The 18,719-nt window shown below is 39.6% G+C and overlaps 1 protein-coding gene across 1 annotated transcript in view; it reads left to right on the top strand.

Moving 5' to 3' along the window:
• Positions 1 to 1,491: 1,491 nt before the first annotated feature.
• The window catches only part of kcnh3 (potassium voltage-gated channel, subfamily H (eag-related), member 3), a 113,324-nt gene continuing 96,096 nt past the window's right edge, over positions 1,492 to 18,719 (top strand). Inside the window, exon 1 of the mRNA XM_077617381.1 lies at positions 1,492 to 1,901. Coding sequence (XP_077473507.1) covers positions 1,826 to 1,901 — 76 coding nt within the window. The 5' untranslated portion in view covers positions 1,492 to 1,825. The remainder of the gene's footprint in view (positions 1,902 to 18,719) is intronic.

Genomic DNA, 18,719 nt, shown 5'->3' with positions numbered 1-18,719 from the left:
AAAAGAAAAAAATACAGGAGCAAGGCCAGAAAACAACTCCACAAGGATCTGTGCTGGCCTCTAAGTTATACATTAACTTACTGCCTGCCATGAACAAGGCTATCCCTCTCATCTCATCTCTCATCTCATTTTCGGGGGAGCGTTGAATTGGTGGCCAGCCAATAGCCGAGCATTAGGAGACAAACAACCTCTCATGTTCAGCTCATACCTAAAGGGCAATTTAGAGTGTTCAACCAGCCTACCATGCATGTTTTTGGAATGTGGGAAGAAACCAGATTATCCGGAGGAAACCCACGCAAGATCGGAGAGAACATGCAAACTACATACAGGGGGGCAATCAGGATTCGAACCAAATGAAAAAAGGCGACATTTCAATTCTTTTAGCATTCAATAACATTTTCTTTGCAAAATACACAAAATTACTTGTACTTATCGTTTGAACCACAAGATAGCGCTAGATTCCTGTTCAAGTGATTCCCCCTTGCTTTCATGGGGCACAAAAGGAGAGCCTGCAAAGCTGCAGGTGCCTCTGTTAATACTAGGATTGTGTATTGTCTCATATGAAGCGATAAGATTCAATTTGATCCCGATTAATCCTGAAACTAAACTTTAAGAGGATTATTTTTGTATACCACTTTGTAAAAAATGAATCAAATAGGACTTGGATTTATTTCAATTAATTTCTCCAACGTCATTCAGCCCTAAAGTTTATGTTAAATATAACATTAATAAAACATTTTTAGTGCAGACTTGTTTTACTGTAAACAAGCATTAGTCAAAACCTGATTAAATGCAGGATTTTAAATATAAAAAAAAACCTTAAAGGATGTACTGGGCAATTTAGAGTCTCCAATCAGCCTACTATGCATGTCTTGGGAATGTAGGAGGAAACCATACTACCCATAGAAAACCCATTCAGGTTCAGGGGGAGCATGCAGAATCCACGCAAGTGGACCAGCCTGGTTTTGAACCGAGGTCCACCATTGGGAGGCCAACACACGAACCACTCACACTACCAGGTCACCATGCAAAATCTTTTTCTAATCAAATTCTGTCATGAAAATGTGGACATTGTCTTCTTTTTCATATGCATCACCATGCAATCAAACTGCTGAATGTGCAGAGGCTTTTGTTTGTGTGTGTGTGTGTGTGTGTGTGTGTGTGTTCCACACGGCAACCGTGCACGTAATTATGCACCTGCCACCTGCCCAACAAAAGCAACCAAGAAGAGAACATGAACTGGCAGTTCTTTTTCTCCTACCTTAAAGTAAAAGGGCCATATCATTAGGTCCTTACAGCCGTCATGTGACTTGGCATCTGCTCTCCCTTGATAACCAAGGAGGGGAAAAGCGAGGGGGGTGAAGGAGAGGGGGAGACCGAGAGAGAGAGATGGACAGAGAGAGAGAGAGAGAGAGAGAGATGATGAGGAGGAGGAGCTTGTCGCTATAAGATTCACTCACACATCATCAGCACCACAAAGTCACAGTCCAACCATCCATTGTTTACAGCGTGTCTTCTTTGTTTTTGCAAGTAGAAACAAATTCACCTTTGCGCACCGGCCAGCAGGGAGGTGCGTATTAACTAAGCCCAAACGCCAAACCCCCCCAGCACGCTCTCCCGTCTTGGGCTTGATTATGGTCACAGCCCCCACGGTGCCAAGGTGGAGCCGCCGCGTGTTTCTCGGATCGGTGCGCTCCTCCAGGGGCTGGGATGCGCACCGGGTACCTCTCGCTTCCTTCCGAGCTTTGGGTCTGAGCAGCGAGAGGAGGAGACCAGCGGCGCCCCGGGGCGCCGAGTCAGGAGAACCCAGTCGACCCGGAGCAGGATGCCGGTGATGAGAGGACTGCTGGCCCCTCAGAACACCTTCTTGGACACCATCGCCACACGATTTGATGGCACCCGTGAGTAGATTGAACAATGTTTTTTTAATAGAACTTAGTTCATTGTATTGCACTTCTCCATACATAAAAATCATAGGAGTACTGTATGAATGCACACCAGTCTATTCATTCACAAGTGATAGAATAATTTATACACTGCAATGAATGAAGTATGCTACACCTATAGCTCTTTTCTAGGGAAGGTGATGTAAATAGAGCTTGTTTGCAGGAGCGTGTGGCTGATTATTTTACTTGCAGTTTTGCTGGGGATTTTATTTTGCCATTGGCAAGAGTGATTTTTGAGCAGAAGCAATGAGCCTGTGTTCAAGCTCATGCTGGGCAGGTGGGCGGGTGCGAGATGCTTATATATTGCATTTGAGATTTTTTTTCCTTCTGTCCCTTCACACTGAATATTTGTGGCACTGGTTGGAATAATGCATGGACAATGGTCAACTCTATACTTACTTTTTCATGCCCAATTGAACGCACGGTATGCGTAAGCAATCAATTTCTTTGACTATTTTCTGTGTGGTTTCACCCACTTACACCCAATTTCTTGCTGTTATTATTTAAAAAGGAGTGGACTTGAAACTAAGGTTCAGACTCTGGTTTCCTCCTACATCCCAAAAACATACAGGTAGGCTGGTGGAACATTCTAAATTGCCCCTAGGTGTGACTGTGAGCGTGAATGGTTGTCCGTCTCCTTGTGCCCTGCGATTGGCTGGCCACCGATTAGAGCAGACCTGAGCAGACCTGAGCAATTAATTCCACAAAGGGCCGCAGTGGGTGTAGGTTTTCGTTCCAACCCATAAGAGGAAACCTTTCCACCAATCTGGTATCTTAGAAGTGCAATCAGTGGATTGCAGTCGGGTGTTTCTTGATTCTGCAGAAATCTAATTTGTTAAACTGTCTGTGTTGGATCGGTTGGAACAAAAACTTGCACCAACAGTGGCCGTCGAGGACCGGATGGTTCAGAACTGGATTAGGACGTCCCCTGCCTGGTGCTGGGATAGGCTCCAGAACACACTGCAATCTTTGTGACGATATGAATGTTTACAGTAATCACTCGAATATCGCGATTAATGTCGACCAGACATGGCTGCGATAATCAAAAAATCGCGAAGTAGGGTCCCCCTTATTATATATCCTTCAGTGATGAGTCCTAGTAGCAAGAGTGGCTTCCACTTACGACTTTTAGCGTGGATTTTCACATTTTTATGAACTAAAAAAATAAAATAAATAAAAAAATTCAATAGTAGCAGAAAAAAATCACAAAGAAGTGAATTCACGATAAGTGAAGGCGCGATAATTGTGGAAAACCTATATATATAATAAATAAATAAATTTTAAATATATATTTGTTTATAAATATATATATATATACATATATGCATATATATATATATATATATATATATATATATATATATATATATATATATATATATATATATATATATATATATATATATATATATATCAATTTTTGAAAAAGATTGAAACGGCTTGTTAAGCAAATGTCACTTGCCCAAATGGCCTCTCAATAGTTTTGTGCTCCTTTTGTTTTGGCAAGACTGACAGCAAAGTCTGTTCCTGCCTTGCATGTCTGTGAAGATGCTCATCGCTGTTAATTATTGAAAGATAAAGACAGTTCTGCATCTTGTTGTCTCTAATAATCATGGTGTCATCTGCATGGGAAGAAAAAGGCGACAGTGCATAAATGCATCCACCCACAGCCTGTGCAAGCATACACACACAAAGATGGGGTGTGGGGAAACCATGTCTTTGTGTTTCAGTCCTTCACTGTATGAATTGGCCCCAGTCACATAAAAACGCTTTGCAGCTCACTATAAGAAAATGTCCCTCACCCGGCCAGTATGCTGATAATTACACATCTCTAGCGGCTTCGTGTACAGTCATTCTAATTAACTACACAGATGTCAAGGATCCTTTGTGGCCTGGTCTCATCTATTAGACTGGGCGGGGGTGTTGGATATGAGGAAGGTGATGGTGGTGGTGATGGTGATAGTTGGGGGCAGGGGGCTTGCTGTGCTAGCCATCCTAAGTGGAGGAGGGGCTGCTCCATTATGTGTCACATTGCCATGTGATTGGAAACAATATGACTTTACTTCCTGAAGAAATGCTTTCCCCGGGGTAGTAAAGGCCATGTGTGTGTTTGATTATCAGGCAGCATCCAAATCTGAATACCTATAAATTTGTGTATGGTGGTAATTGCAACCTTGCAAAATATCACAGTTTTATCTTTCTTTTCAACATGTTTCTACTGTTGCCCATGTGTATTTTACTAACAAGGGATTTTATTTCTGTCCATTGAGTGTTTATACTCCTTATCTTCATTGATGATCGAAAAGATCTCTAATGCATATCCTTGTCTTTTTTATGAATGAAGATTTGTCATGACCAATGTTCCCTCTATTTTTTTGTTTGTCTGGGCAGAAAGACTACCTCCCTGAGCACACTGAGTACCGGTGTGAGCAACATCATCATTGCTCGCTATGGGCACACACCAGTATCACACCTGCCATAAGCAGGTGTATGTCTACTACACATAAATGATTTAGTAATAATAAAATGTAATGATTAATATCTATGAATGGGCGGTCCGGCGGATGAGTGGTTCGCGCGTCGGCCTCACAGCAAAAAAAAGGGATTTTATTTTGTGCGCTCCATATGATTTGCTGTGCGCAGGGAAGACGAGAGTAGTGCGCAATTGCGCACACGCGCATCTTAGAGGGAACATTGGTCATGACTCTCTCTTTTTTTGCTCCCGGGGTAGCCAACAGTGTAAATTCAGACTGTTTTTAAAAATCATAGCAGTATTGTTTAGTTGTATCCAACAGTTTTCTGAGCTCTGCCATTGATCAACTCTAACTCACACTCTGTAGGATGTTCATTGTTAGGTTTTGGATGCATCTGCACAACCAAATGCTAAATTACTGACAGTGACACACTTTAATTTCCTCCCAATAAGTCATTAGTTTGTATAATGTAACAAATCCCAGGTGTTTTAGCACTTACTGCAGTCCTGCAAATAGAAAATGTGTCAAAATATTCCTGGCTTCCTGCATGTACTTAACAAAACTATCAATAGATCCACATTTACATAATGATTTTATTTATTTATGGTTTTTTTGGGTGGGGGGGGTGTTGACACTTAGTTTTGGAGGAAGTGAGGAAGTGGGAGCATGGAAAACTCTTTCCCAGAAATGCCATATATAAGCCCTAATCAATGTTCATTTGGCCTTGTTGCTGCTGTGCTTATTCCACTGGTAGCAGCCACCGTGCAAGGACTGCACCAGTCAATTGGTCCTATTAATTGAGTGGGCCTCGGCTTGGTACTTAATCAAGTTAGAGCCTGAACACCGTGCTTATCATGCTGTCATGTTGGGAGTCAACAAGGTTCAGTTTAGACCTAAAAAAAACTTGTAAGTCATGCAGGAACAAAGGAAGACTTTCTTAAAAAAAAAAAAATGCTATTCCGCCATTATTTGTGGATTCAATTAAATCCCAATATCTTTATTTTCTCAACTTGACTACCAAATCAGGCTCTTTAATAAATTACAATCTAATTCCAAAACTGTCTCGCCTTTCAGAAGCCCCTCATTGCATGGTCTCCACCACAAGAAGTGATAATACCCTGTCTACCAAGGCCATGTTTACATACCCCTAAGTGACTGAGCCCTAAAAATACAGCATTTACACTTGCGTTTTTGTGGCTGCGATATACACACTATGATGAAAGGCACTAGAGATCATGTTGGTTGCGAGCTAACAGGCTCGATGCTCTTAGCCTGCAGACGTGAGGAGGCTTGCCTACTTGCTTTCCCACCTGGCAACCTAATAACCTCAGTAAGATGTCTTGTGGTTGGCATACTGCGCACATTTTATCTTCTTATACAATGGATTTACAAATGAATGTACAATTTAAAGGGCAGCCCTGGGGCCGAGTACTTGCCCATCGGCCTCATAGTTCTGAGATTGAGGGTTTAATCCCAGGATTTCCACCGGTATCCCAAAAACATGCATTGTCGGCTGGATGAACACTCTAAATTGCTCCTGGGTATGCTCATCTCATCGTGCACTCTGGTTGGCTGGCCACCAATCCAGGTAGCATCCTGTCTGGTGTACATAGTTGGCTGGGATAGTCTCCAGACCCCCCCCCCCCCCGACCCATGTGAGATAAGTGGTACAGAATATGAATCAATGTTTACTTTAATGTTGTTGGGTCTTTACATTCTAACTCTCTGTACCTCAACAGCTTATAAAAAGTTGTCAAACAACCAGGCTAAGTCATTTTCTTGGAATTCTTTATTCACTTGAGACAGGAGCCTAAGTGCTTGTGTATGTTTGATAGGCCAGATGAGCCTCAAAGCATCTTCTGGTCTAAGGTATATATCTGTCCCCCGGTACCTCTGTGTGCTTAACGATTATGGCTGGAACAGATGTAATGAGAAAACATGTTAAATGAGATTTGGATTGCAGTAGAACATATAGGTGTCCAACCCATCCCACAGAATATTGCCAACATTTTATTTGGACAAAGTCCACCACTAATTTAAATAAATGAATCATAATCATGCAAGTACAAATTCTAAAATGCCATAAACCTTTGTTTCTGATGAGTTATTTTCTCCTGATTTTAATGAAATTTACTTTTAGATGACATTTAGATGTTTAGATGCACCTGATGGTGCAGAGATTATTCCGCCTAACCTGGGTTCAATTCCCACTCAGTGGCAGTGTGATTTTGAGAGTGAGTCGTTGTCTGTCTCTCTGTTTGCTCTATGACTAACTGGCGACCAGTCTAGGGTATAATCTGCCGAAGACAGCTGGGTTAGGCTCCGGCAACCCCGGCAATCCTTTCGAGGATGGACGGTATGGAAGATGAATGAATGAAAAAATGTTTAAAGTTGGTGGTGACTGTCAGGGTTCTTGCACCTATGGGCTTTAAATGGCCCACACATTGGAATTTGGAAACACCTTGGCTAAGCGGTTTAGTCAATGACACCTGTTATGTTAAACATTAGAAAACATTGATAATGCTTTACATTATTAGTATTCTGTTCAACATATGACCTCTGCACTGCTAATTGTACAAAATTTTACATCAAGCTGATTTCAATTCATGACTAATCCAGTTAAAATGGAGTCATTTAGAACATGAAGATTAATCCTCAACCTGCTCGTGTCTGTAACGGGTGATAAATTAATTTCCCAATTGAGACCATAACAGTGACCTCTGCTTCATAATTATCCAAATGATAGGCTAATGACCATGATTCATTCCGACCCTTTTTTTATTTTCTGTGTGATTTCACCCACTTACACCCAATATTCAAATAAGCACCTGATTCATAATTTTTATTTTCTCCCCCAAAATGTATAAGATGAAGTAGTTGTGAAGGATCTCAGATACAGTAGTTCTTTCAAGGGTGTATAAATGCCTGGCAAAGACAATATGGAAAGTAAATGGATTAGGTTGAGGAACATTTTTACAGTAATTCCTTAAATTTCGTGGATAATGTAGACCAGACATGGCCGCATTAGTCGAAAAAACGTGAAGTAGGACATGTGTGGTCGATTGGTCGCCGGTCTTTTGGTCGCCGGTCTTTTGGTCGCGGTTTTTTGGTCGCCCGGACCGCGACAACGGGCGACCAAAAGACCGGCGACAAAACAAGGTAAAACAACACGGTCTACGCATCAATAAAAGCCAACGATGGCCATGAGCAGTTTCACTGAGCCGACGCGTGAGTGTATAAGAGTTTGTATGTACATGAGTTGTCCCTTTAAGAAGGTACGTCAGTCAGGGTTTTAACAAGTTCTCCAACAAAAAACAATAAAAGTCCGGGAAATTTGGAACTTTTCTTTAGACTAATAATTACTAGGGTATTAAGTATGACTAAATAATAATTCGCAGTTTGTATTTAGGGAATTTGAGCAACAATTTAAATGGTAATTATCACTTACCTTCCGGACGACCAAAAGACCGGCGACCAAAAGATCTGCGACCAAAAGACCGGTGACCAATCGACCGTGTACCAAGTTGGATGACCCCTATTATTACTCCCATATTGCATGTGAAGTACAATTATCAAGAAGTGAAATTATTAAATGTTACAGTTATAGGCATATGAAAAGATTGTAATGAATTAATATTTAAATATAATCAATAAATAAAAAAATGTAAATACTTTAAGTACTGTACTCACAGTGAAAATATTGCCTCTACCCTTGATTAAAAAAAAGTTTATCGAGATCATTGATGGATGAATAAATCTCTTCAGAAGAAAATTTGGTTCATTTCTGCTTCTTTTAAAACCCATCACAACTCATTCTGAAGGACAGGCAGTGACAACTCTAGACTCATCAGTCAACAGCAAGGCTGGCACAAAAGTAGAAAAGTAGGTAATCGTTCACGCAGAGATGAACAATTTCACAGCTATTGATGAATTTTCAGTCTTCCATTAACTTAACATGCATGATTTTGTTTTCCTCTGGGGAAAAAAAAACAGTGTACTATTGGCGGGAAGTCATTTCAGGGAACATATTTTCAGGAAGGCTTGAGCTGGGATATGAAGTCGGATTTTCTAGTGACATGAGGCAGACAGTTTGGTGTTTTAACAAAACAATCAGGGCTAAAGCTGCTGTATGAAAATTCCGCCTTTAGAATAGGCCTAATCACAGACAAAACAATGTCCGCTCAGTTTAAGCTTTTCAGAATTACTAGACAGGGATGTGTTCACAGTCCATTATTGTTCGCCGTTGCTTTTGGACATTTGGAAAGGGGTACAACATAGTGTAGCTTACACTAATAACACGATTTGACTCAATGCAGATGAGAGCGCATCTAGAAATCACATTCCTTGCAACCCCCTTTTGTTATTGATAACTGTAACTTTCACAAATTCATGGTTAAAAGTGAAATACTAAATGTTAATGGGTAAAACAAGAGTAGTTTGTTTCATCTTAAGATGACATCACACAATATAGCCTTCTTAATGGAGTCTTTATAGAAAGACTGAATAACACAATTCAGTGGTGAAGGAGACTTTTGATTTCCTTACTTGGAATGGGTGAACTCAATAGGGATGTTTTTGCTATAACAATAACTATATCTCGTCCAAAATAGAGACTTTGTCTGGTAGACTTGTCTTGCTGGTCAATTGCTCTCAGTCTATCAGTTCATCCACCCTATTATAAAACCCTATCAACCAATTATTTTTGTTGGGGTGGTGTTGCTATTTAATCAGACCTTATTGTTTTGAATACTTATCATTTAATTACATCATTCATTGCAAACCCATTTTATGAATTGCAGTAAGCATTAAAAAATTACATTGAGGCATATTGTCCTCATTCTGCAAAGGCTTTTCGCTCTGCAATTTAGTATGTAAGATTAGGGATCAGAAATGATACTGTGACCAGGATCAAGATATTTAAGACCATAATTTCTTATCTTTTGGGTTGCCAAATATGCGCTTCACAATAGAGAATCAAAATAACAGATTTCCTCAAAATATAAGCACAATGGAAAACAAATATCTTTTTGCTGATGTTATACCAGCAATTATTTTCTCATCCATTTTAATTTCAATTATTCAATTTTAATTATTTACATAGATATGCACCCATGTTAAGATGCTATCTTTTCCCCAATCAAAGGACCCCAACTTTTTTCATATTCCAAATGTCGGTATAGCACATATAACAGTAATATAGAAAAACCCAAAACCAAATAACCAAGAATATGCTACTTTGGTGTGTGTCACCATTTTTTATTTCTTTAAATCATATCCTTACTCTAAGTAGCCTACACATTTCTCATAATTAGCATTATCCATCAAAAACAGAACCAAAACAATAACAACTTTTACAAGCTGACAAATAACTTCCAACTTTAAACTGGGAAAATTCTAGGCTTTACCAATATGAACCACATCGGAAGTATATTACATCCTTCTTTTTCTGAACCACTTAGTATCCTCACCAGGGTCTGGAGCGGGGTTATCCCACAGGTGACAGCCTGGCTCGGTGGCCAGCCAAACTCATTGAGAGGGACAACCATTCACGCTCACACCCACATCATTGGGAAAATTCGGCTGGCTCAAATAGCCTACCAATCATATTTTGGGGCCTTTGAAGGAAACCGGAGTGCCCGAAGAAAACCCACGCAAGCTCAGGGAGAACATGCAAACTCCATACAGGGAGGACCCACACACTTGATCCCTGAACCGTGAGGCCGACATGCTACCCACCATGTTTCCTTAATGTTTATTGAATAAGAGGGCATATGAAGTGCAATTTTTTACATATGTTTTCTTTAATATCTTTTAGACCAGCGGTGCCCAACCTTTTTCTCACAGCAGATCGGTAAAGCTCTTTCTATTTCCTCACGGACTGGCTAATGGGGAGGGCGACAACTTAAGACAAAATTGTGTGGGTGTGGAGTCGGTGCATGAACGACACCCACGACGGGAAAAAAACAAGCCCCAAGCATAATAGCAATTATTTATAGTTATTATTATTATAACAACTTTTCTCATTTCAAGTAGGAGGGCGAGATTGAAAACGTTAATATTTTTTACTCTGACGAACTAACACTAGGTGGCTCGCGGAACGGTACCGGTCCACAGACCGGTGGTTGGGGACCACTGCTTTAGACAATCACAATGGAATGTTTTTAATGAACATTTTATTGCTGCAGGTAACATTTTTGAAAAACTAACTTAATAACTACTGAACCACTTTGCTTTGATACTATTGTTCCAGCTAGCTATGCTTCCGACAACTTTTCTTTTAGACTGTACTCTTGTATATGATACTTTATGCACAATTAGTAATACTAAGAAATCCAATGGAGGTCATCGGTTAGACAGACCCACAACTGCAGAAAGTTGCAGATCCTGTGACTCATATTTTTAATTTGATATTGATTACTGAGAGTATATTAACTGTCTGGAAGATGGGTTTGGTATCTCCATTACACAAAGGAGTAATTTCTAAATTACCCATACTGGCTAAAATATTAGTAAAGTATTAGTTACTAATCAATTAAAATTATTTTTTGTCTATTAATAAATAAACAGGTAAATAAATAAATAAAAAGTATGGATTGATTTTGGCAAGTGTAACGCAGCCACCTGATATGGAGTGGTTGTTATGCCTGTTTTTGGTGCGGGCTGTCTGATTTCGATTTCCACTTGGTCGTGGTGTGATTGTGAGTGGTTGTCTTTTTCTTTGTTCCCTGCAATTGGCTGACAACCAATTCAGGGTATTGAATGAATGAAAGCGTAACACAACTAACCTAGACATTTGGTTTTGTGGCAATCGTTTAAGCTTGTTGAATGCCCTAATAATGCATTCCGAAGTTTTGTCCCCTGTGATTGAAAAGGACAACAACACATTAATTAGCCCAGTTTGTAAGTACTATTATAATCAAGAAAAGCTTTGTGTAAAACAATTGTGAGTCCTTCATTATTATAATTTTAAATGTAACAATTTCCCCGGTGATAAGAACGATTACCCGATCATGGTTAATCACTATACCTTTCAGGGCAAATGAATTAAGAAGGAGCTAATTACCACGGTGCCGTCTAAATTGGTAGGGTTTGTGACTTCTCCACTCTAAAGCATTAACACCCATTCTCTTGGCATTAATGATGGATCTCAAGCAGACATTTTTGTAAGGGACTGTCTGCAGTAGATAATAAAACTTCAGTGGTCACAGAAATGGACTGAAAATCCAAGCTAGTGATAGTAGGCAAACACCAGGTACTTAGAAACAATGATTTTTTTAAATGATATTATTGTCCTTTAACTGTAAATTATAAATAATAATAATAATTAATTTTTCCTTTATTTTTTAGAAATCATGAAAAATAACTGCAAAACGTGTAGTATTAGATTCAACTGTAGTACTATGTATTTTTCTTCTTCTTGTGGATATTGATTCTTTTGATTTAAGATTGAAAATGATTTGCAAATCATTTAAATTGTTTATCTACATTTTACACTAAATCCAAATTAAGTGGAAATAGGGTTTGTACAAAAGTACAATAGATGAATGAATAGCATCGTTATACGGTCGCACACATTGCACATTAAGCACTTCAACTGTTTAACATTTCGGAGATAAATACAGTGATACCTCTACTTACGAATGTCTCTAGTTTTAAAATTTTCAGGTTACGATCTGAATTTTGCGCCACCAACCCTTGCATGGATGCGTGGCACAGAAGATGAATGAATGTATTTTTAATGATTTTAAATGGTTAAGTTCTGTGTTAAAGTGTGTGTGATCGTATCTTTTGTCAGTTGCCAATCATTTGCCTCCTCCTCTCTTATGTACATAGGAAGCTGATGAATGGTGTTAATACATTAGTGTGAATATATAATAATTAAGTCTTTTGAGTCAGAATGGTTGTCTGTCTCCTTGTGTCTTGCCATTGGCTGGCCACCATTTCAGGCTGTCCCCTGCCTGGTGCCTATATAGTTGGCTGGGATAGGATACCAGCACACCCGCAACCCTTTTAGGATAAGCAGTATGGAAAATGAATGAATGAATAAGTCTTTTGAACGGTTTATGATTGATGACAACAACCAAGAGGTTTTGCTTGGAATACAACAATTTATCGGGGGTAGAGGACAACATTTGAATTGAAGATTACACTTATCAAGAAAGACAAGAAGAAGAAAGGAGACAAGAACTGATGTTTAACATCTTTTATGATTTTTGATCTTCGGGATGTTCTTTTTTTTCCAAAAAGCATATCACAGACATGTTTATATTAACACACATTGAAATAGTTTTAAAATGTGAATGTACACACACTACATTACATTTGACTAAGGATTGAGATCTTACTTTAGACAAATAATATAATGTACAACTCGAACCAAGCAATCCATCTGTGCTGGAGGTTATCCAAGCAAGAAGGAAATCATTGAGCCTGCTGTAGCAGCAGCTAATGAATTTTATGAAGTCTTATTTTCCAAGGCTTAATTTGCTTTTTTGGTTAATACCCCCTGATAGGAAGCAGATTCAATTTTAAAACACAGGACTTGCTGCTTAGCTACAACTTAATGGACTCGGTCGGTAAATTACTTTCCTCTAACATTTGTATTTTTCAATTATGTTGTTCTGATCATAAGGTAGGCCACCTGGTGATGTAGTGGCTCACTCGCCTGACTTCAGTCTGGGCAAGCGTGGGATCAATTCCCGCTCACTTGTGGTATGATTATGAGTGCAGATGGTTTGTGGGTCTGTCTGTGTCCCCTATGGCTGACTGGCAACCAGTCTAGAATGTAGTCTGCCTATTATCCAAAATCAGCTGGGATAGGCTCCAGCAACCCTCTCAACCTTTGCAATGATGCATGAAATGGATGATGAATGAAATGTACAATCATAAGAACTACAGTTGTATCTCTATTTCTCTTATTCAGGTTACAAAAAGCCTGCATGGGAAAAAAATTGTCACAAGATACAAACAAAATCCATGTTATGAAACGTAAAATGAAATCAAACATCCCCTGAAACTTAAATACACTTCCTGTATCCAGTATTTGTTTTTTAATTATTGTGGTAGATTGGGTTTCCCATTGGCTATCTCCCAACACCTCACTGGCCTCCCATTGTTATGATGCTGTAACCCAGATTAGCGCAGCGCACTGTCGGCGATAATGAGAGCCAGCCCATGATGGGTTAGCGGCCACCAGGTCCAACCGCGTGGAACGGCAGTTTCCCATTGTTGTCACTTTCACACTGTTTCCAGGGGGGCGTCAATGGCCTGTATTGTATATATTTGGAAATATGTTATAACTGTCCGGGTGGGCTGTACCTGGAAGACATCTTGTTGTATGATGTACAATGTGCAATGACAATAAAGATTTCAATTCAAGTTTACTCAGCTGCCACTCACAATTTCACACAATTTTCTTTGCATTTCTTATTTCTTTTAATGGGTTAAAAAATAATTTTCATATCCTTTTTCTTGGCGGTCCGGCAGCTGAGTGGTTGGCGCGTTGGTGTCACAGTTTTGGGGTCCTGGGTTCAATTCCAGGTCAGTCCACCTGTGTGGAGTTTGCATATTCCCCTCGGGCCTGTCGGGTTTCCTCTGGGTCCTCCAGTTTCCTCCCACATTCTAAAGACATGCATGTTAGGCTGGTTGGACACTCTAATTTGCCCATAGGTATGAGTGTGAATGGTGGACTGTCTCCTCGCGCCCTGCGATCGGGTGTCCCCCGCTTCCTGCCAGAATGTCAGCTGGGATAGGCTCCAGCACCCTCTGCGACCCTAATGAGGATAAAGCGGTTCAGAAAATGATATGAGAAATACTTGTATCATTTTTCAAGAGTTTAGGGGGTACTATTAAAGTTTGAGGATGAATTATGTGAATCTCTCATCTCATCTCATTTTCTGAACCGCTTTATCCTCAATAGGGTCGCGGGGGTGCTGGAGCCTATCCCAGCTGATTCCGGGCCAAAGGCGGGGGACACCCGGTGGCCAGCTGAGAATTATGCGAATTGAATTTAACATATGCCTCTACTTACAAAACATCCAAGTTACGAAACCACTTCCGGAACAAATTAATTTCTTAAAATGAGGTACCACTGTACTGCCATGGTAAACAGCAAATTGGAAACTTTTAGTTTACATCTCATTTCCTGAAGATGGGTCAATGTCTTCATGTTTGAATCTATAAATAAAATGACATAGCAACATTAACATACTAACACTAGACAAATATGTTTAACATCCATATACAGGTGAACATATGCATACAAAAACACATGAAACTTTAGATATGTAACAGATGCTGACCAGTCAGTGTTCACATGTAACTTTTAAAGGGGAACAGAATGTAATTTAAAAACCAAGCATGTAGCTACAAAGAGTTGACAGTCATTGAATATGTTATTAACGAATGTGGAATGCATATTCATTCAGTTGGCAAGATGCAATGAAATGTCTGCAAATAGGTTGTATGTGACTCACTTTATGATGCGGGTTGCACTGCCATCTTAAGTGCCCAGATGGAGCATTTGATGCCCCGCAAGGGTGTTTTTGAGCTTTGCTTATAATAAATGCTAAATAAAAACAGGCACATATGGCTGTACAGTACAGGATAGAAATAGATGCATACACCTCTTATACTGTAGCCGTAGGCTTTAAAGATGCAAATGTGCACATCTACATGACATGTGACAGTCTTCGCAGAAAAAAAAGGATAAGAGAAGTTTAATGAAGGATTCAATATTATATCTTTCTCCTGCATTAATTTAAAAAATAATGAAAAACAGCTGTTCAAAGGGTCACATTGTTCATTTTTGATGAAGTGAAGTAGAGTCTATTTTCTATACTATTGTAGAGTAGTTCTAAAGTAGAGTGGCATGATGCTGAAGCACGAGATTTTGGTAAATGCATTGGTTCAATCTGTTGACTCGATCAGGCAGAAATTTAAAGAGGGCATTTTGCTGGTGAGTAACCTTTACAACCATATTAGTTAATTTCATGTACAGTATGGAACCCCACCCTCGATTGTTGGCAACCTGGGTCTACCCAATGTACATAATTTGTCTAACAATACCAAATATTGTTCTATTATGCAATTTTAATGTACTTGCCGGTTTCCAGACGTTTGGCTCTGTTGTCCTTTTGTTGTGGTTCCCTTGTGATTTTGGAAAATAATGAGTTCTATTATTATAATAACTTTCTTTTGACCAGTTTACTTTTTAATATAATTCTAAATTTTCAGATTATGGTAAAGGAGTCAGTTTAAAATAAAATGATTTTAATATTTTAGATATCCGTCATCCGATCTCTCATACACACGCGGCCTAGCTATCTCACAGCACCTTATACAAGATGGAACACATGAAGCTGATAGCACATTTTGGTTATAATTATTGGGTTAGTGCTCGTGGATAATATTTTGTTAAGTTTATATTCATATCTCCTAAATACAAGGAGAAAGGTGATACTGCCCATGTTTAGTTGGAATAAACTCCAGCATCCATGAGAGGATAAGCGGCTTGGAAAATGAATGAAAGAATGAATGAATATGATGACTCAATTCAGTATTTCATTGATAATCCAACACAAAAGAATAATTTTGATGCAGATTCATTTTTGTACTTTTTTCTTTTCTATCTGGCTATAATCCAGGCTTTTTATATTTTACAATGAGTAGTTAGTGCAAAAAAGTAATTCTTTCATCTTAGAAAATTTAATGTGATTCAGAACTGAAAAATCGAAAATTTCCAGGCACCGATTACAACCATGTTGTCATTTTGAGTCATATGACTGTGAGCAGAGTTGAATTTTCCTTTATTTGAGTACCTTTTCTCAACCTGCCATCTGAACTAAGTCAGCACCAAGTGACTAAAACAGGAAGTGGCAGCCTGAGCCAAGGGATCAGCAACTGGCATCTAAAGACAGTGGAACACTGCAGCTTGCTGACTTGCCCAGCAACTGATTCGATATTGGCCTTCAGCATCTTTGTATGATGATATTCAATGAAGGGTGTGTCCACCCTTGCATGTGTTTGTTTTGGGAATGCTAGATGAGCCTTTTATGGCATCATTCGCTGTACATGATGCTCCACTTGCTAATCTCTTCCTGCTTTTGTTTAATTGCTGCAAATATTGACTTCTCCAGCATGGTGACTGGGCAATGTGTGCACCTGTTATTGCACCAACAGGTACTGTAGGTTTTTGTGGGTCTAAAATTATATATTCAAACCTGTTGTTGTGTATGTGTGTGTGGATTGTGGATCATGGATAAAGTTCAAGCTACTAGAACAACAACAAAGGGCTTTTGACATAAGTATTTTGTTGTCTTGCATTATGGATATGTGTACCCCTGCTCCACTATGTTGATTTAGTTTTATTTCATACAAATGTAAACCACCCGATGGTGCAGCAGTCCTTTTGCCTGACTTTGGTGCGGGGAGCATGGGATTGATTCCCACTCAGTGAGTGCGTGATTGTTAGTCTGAATGTTTTTCTGTCTTCTTGCGTGCCCGTGTGTAGTCGAGAGTGAACTAGGATAGGCGACCACGCGATTCTGACAAGGTTAAGGGGTGTTGAATCTAAATGAATGAAAAAAGGAATTCAAATGTTAACAATGATCTGTTGACTCTCAAGGTAGTTGTAGGACAAATTATCATATTCTAAAAGCCATTAAAAATTCTACCATTGTCATTTTTGCCAATTGGATTTTAAGTGTTGTGCCATAGAATATTTATTATTTCATATTTATTAAAAGAAAAAAAAACCTGGGTGGCACGGTGCCCGAGTGTTTAGAGCATTGGCCTCACATTTCTGTGGTTGAAGATTCGATCCGAGGTGGGTCCTCACTGTGTGGAGTTTGCATGTTCTCCCTGGGCTTATAAGGGTTTTCTCTGGGTACTCCGCTTTCCTTCCACATCCCAAAAACATGCAGAGTAGCCTGGTTAAACACTCAAGGTCTGAGTGTGAGCACGAATGGTTGTCAGTCTCCTTGTGCCCTGCGATTGGCTGGCCACCAATTCAGGGTGTCTCCCACCTGGTGCCCATAGTTATCTGGGATAGGCTCCAGTTTCTTCCAACTTCTGGAAGCAAATTGTTATAAGGAAGCTGCCTCATGGTGTAGTGGTTCACTCGCGGTGTAGTGGTTCACTCGCGGCGTAGTGGTTCACTGGCGGTGTAGTGGTTCACTCGTCTGACTTTGGTGCGGGCAGGCGTGGGCTCAATTCCTGCTGGTGGCGGTATGATTGGGGGTGTGAAGGGTCATTTGACTCTCTGTGTGCCCTACGACTAACTGGCGACCTGACTAGGGTGTATTCTGCCTTTCACCCAACGACAGCTGGGTTAGGCTCCAGCAACCCCCGCATCCCTTTCGAGGATGGACGGTATGGAAGATGAATGAATAATTTTATCAAAAAAGTAAAAGATTTATTTCATACTATACCACTATAATTTGCAGTCTAGATGTAAACAAATCTATCCATAAAACATGGATATCAAATTAGTAAATGCACAAAAGAGTAGCAGCAGCTTCATCCTTTTCCTCTTTTTTTCTTGATATCCTAGTACCTCTGTCCATACATGTGCACCACAGAATGCAAGCTTTTGCAATTAAACCAAAAGATCAACGTGTTTCAGCCATTTTTTTCATATTCCCCTTGGAGAAACAACTGACTGACTAGTATGCCACTTCTCTACACTGTCAAATTAATTGGCTGAATGTGTGAATCCAACAACCTGATATGGGTGCATAATGTGCATGTGGCGGGGGCTCTCTCTTTCAAGCCTTACAATTGTGGCTTTAAGCCACTGCCACGTTTTAAAAACACGTCTCTTATTATAGCAGAGTCATTTGGTCATGCCGTTATGTCACAGTGTACAGTCAGATTAATGAAGTATATGTAGTAGGTTCATGGGTTCATGTAAAATGTTTAAATTTTGTTAAATGTCAATACTATTGGCAGTTGAAGAATGTTGTTTGCATGTGGCAAGAAATGGATGAAAAATGCCTTGGGTTTATTTGTTCATAACCATGCATGAACATTGGAGAGAAAAGGGGGGATGGGGGCATCTGTTGCATCAGTCGTATTCTATTCTTGCAGTGTTTTGCATATACCATATTTCTTGGACTAAAGTCGCACCAGCCAAAGAATACAGAATTGTTAATACATTAATGACATACTTAAAGGTCAGTTCCTCCTAGAACTCCCAGCTGCATGACAGCCTTCTGGAGCAACAAGTCAAACAGGTAGATAGATTGGCTGATCTAATGAATGCGAGAAGCTGACAAATTAACAGAAGACATGAGAACAA

This window comes from Stigmatopora argus, chromosome 13, assembly GCF_051989625.1.
Source record: "Stigmatopora argus isolate UIUO_Sarg chromosome 13, RoL_Sarg_1.0, whole genome shotgun sequence".
Classification (NCBI taxonomy): domain Eukaryota; kingdom Metazoa; phylum Chordata; class Actinopteri; order Syngnathiformes; family Syngnathidae; genus Stigmatopora; species Stigmatopora argus.
The sequence above is the reverse complement of the archived record's forward strand: the minus strand, read 5'-3'. Positions and strand labels throughout refer to the sequence as shown.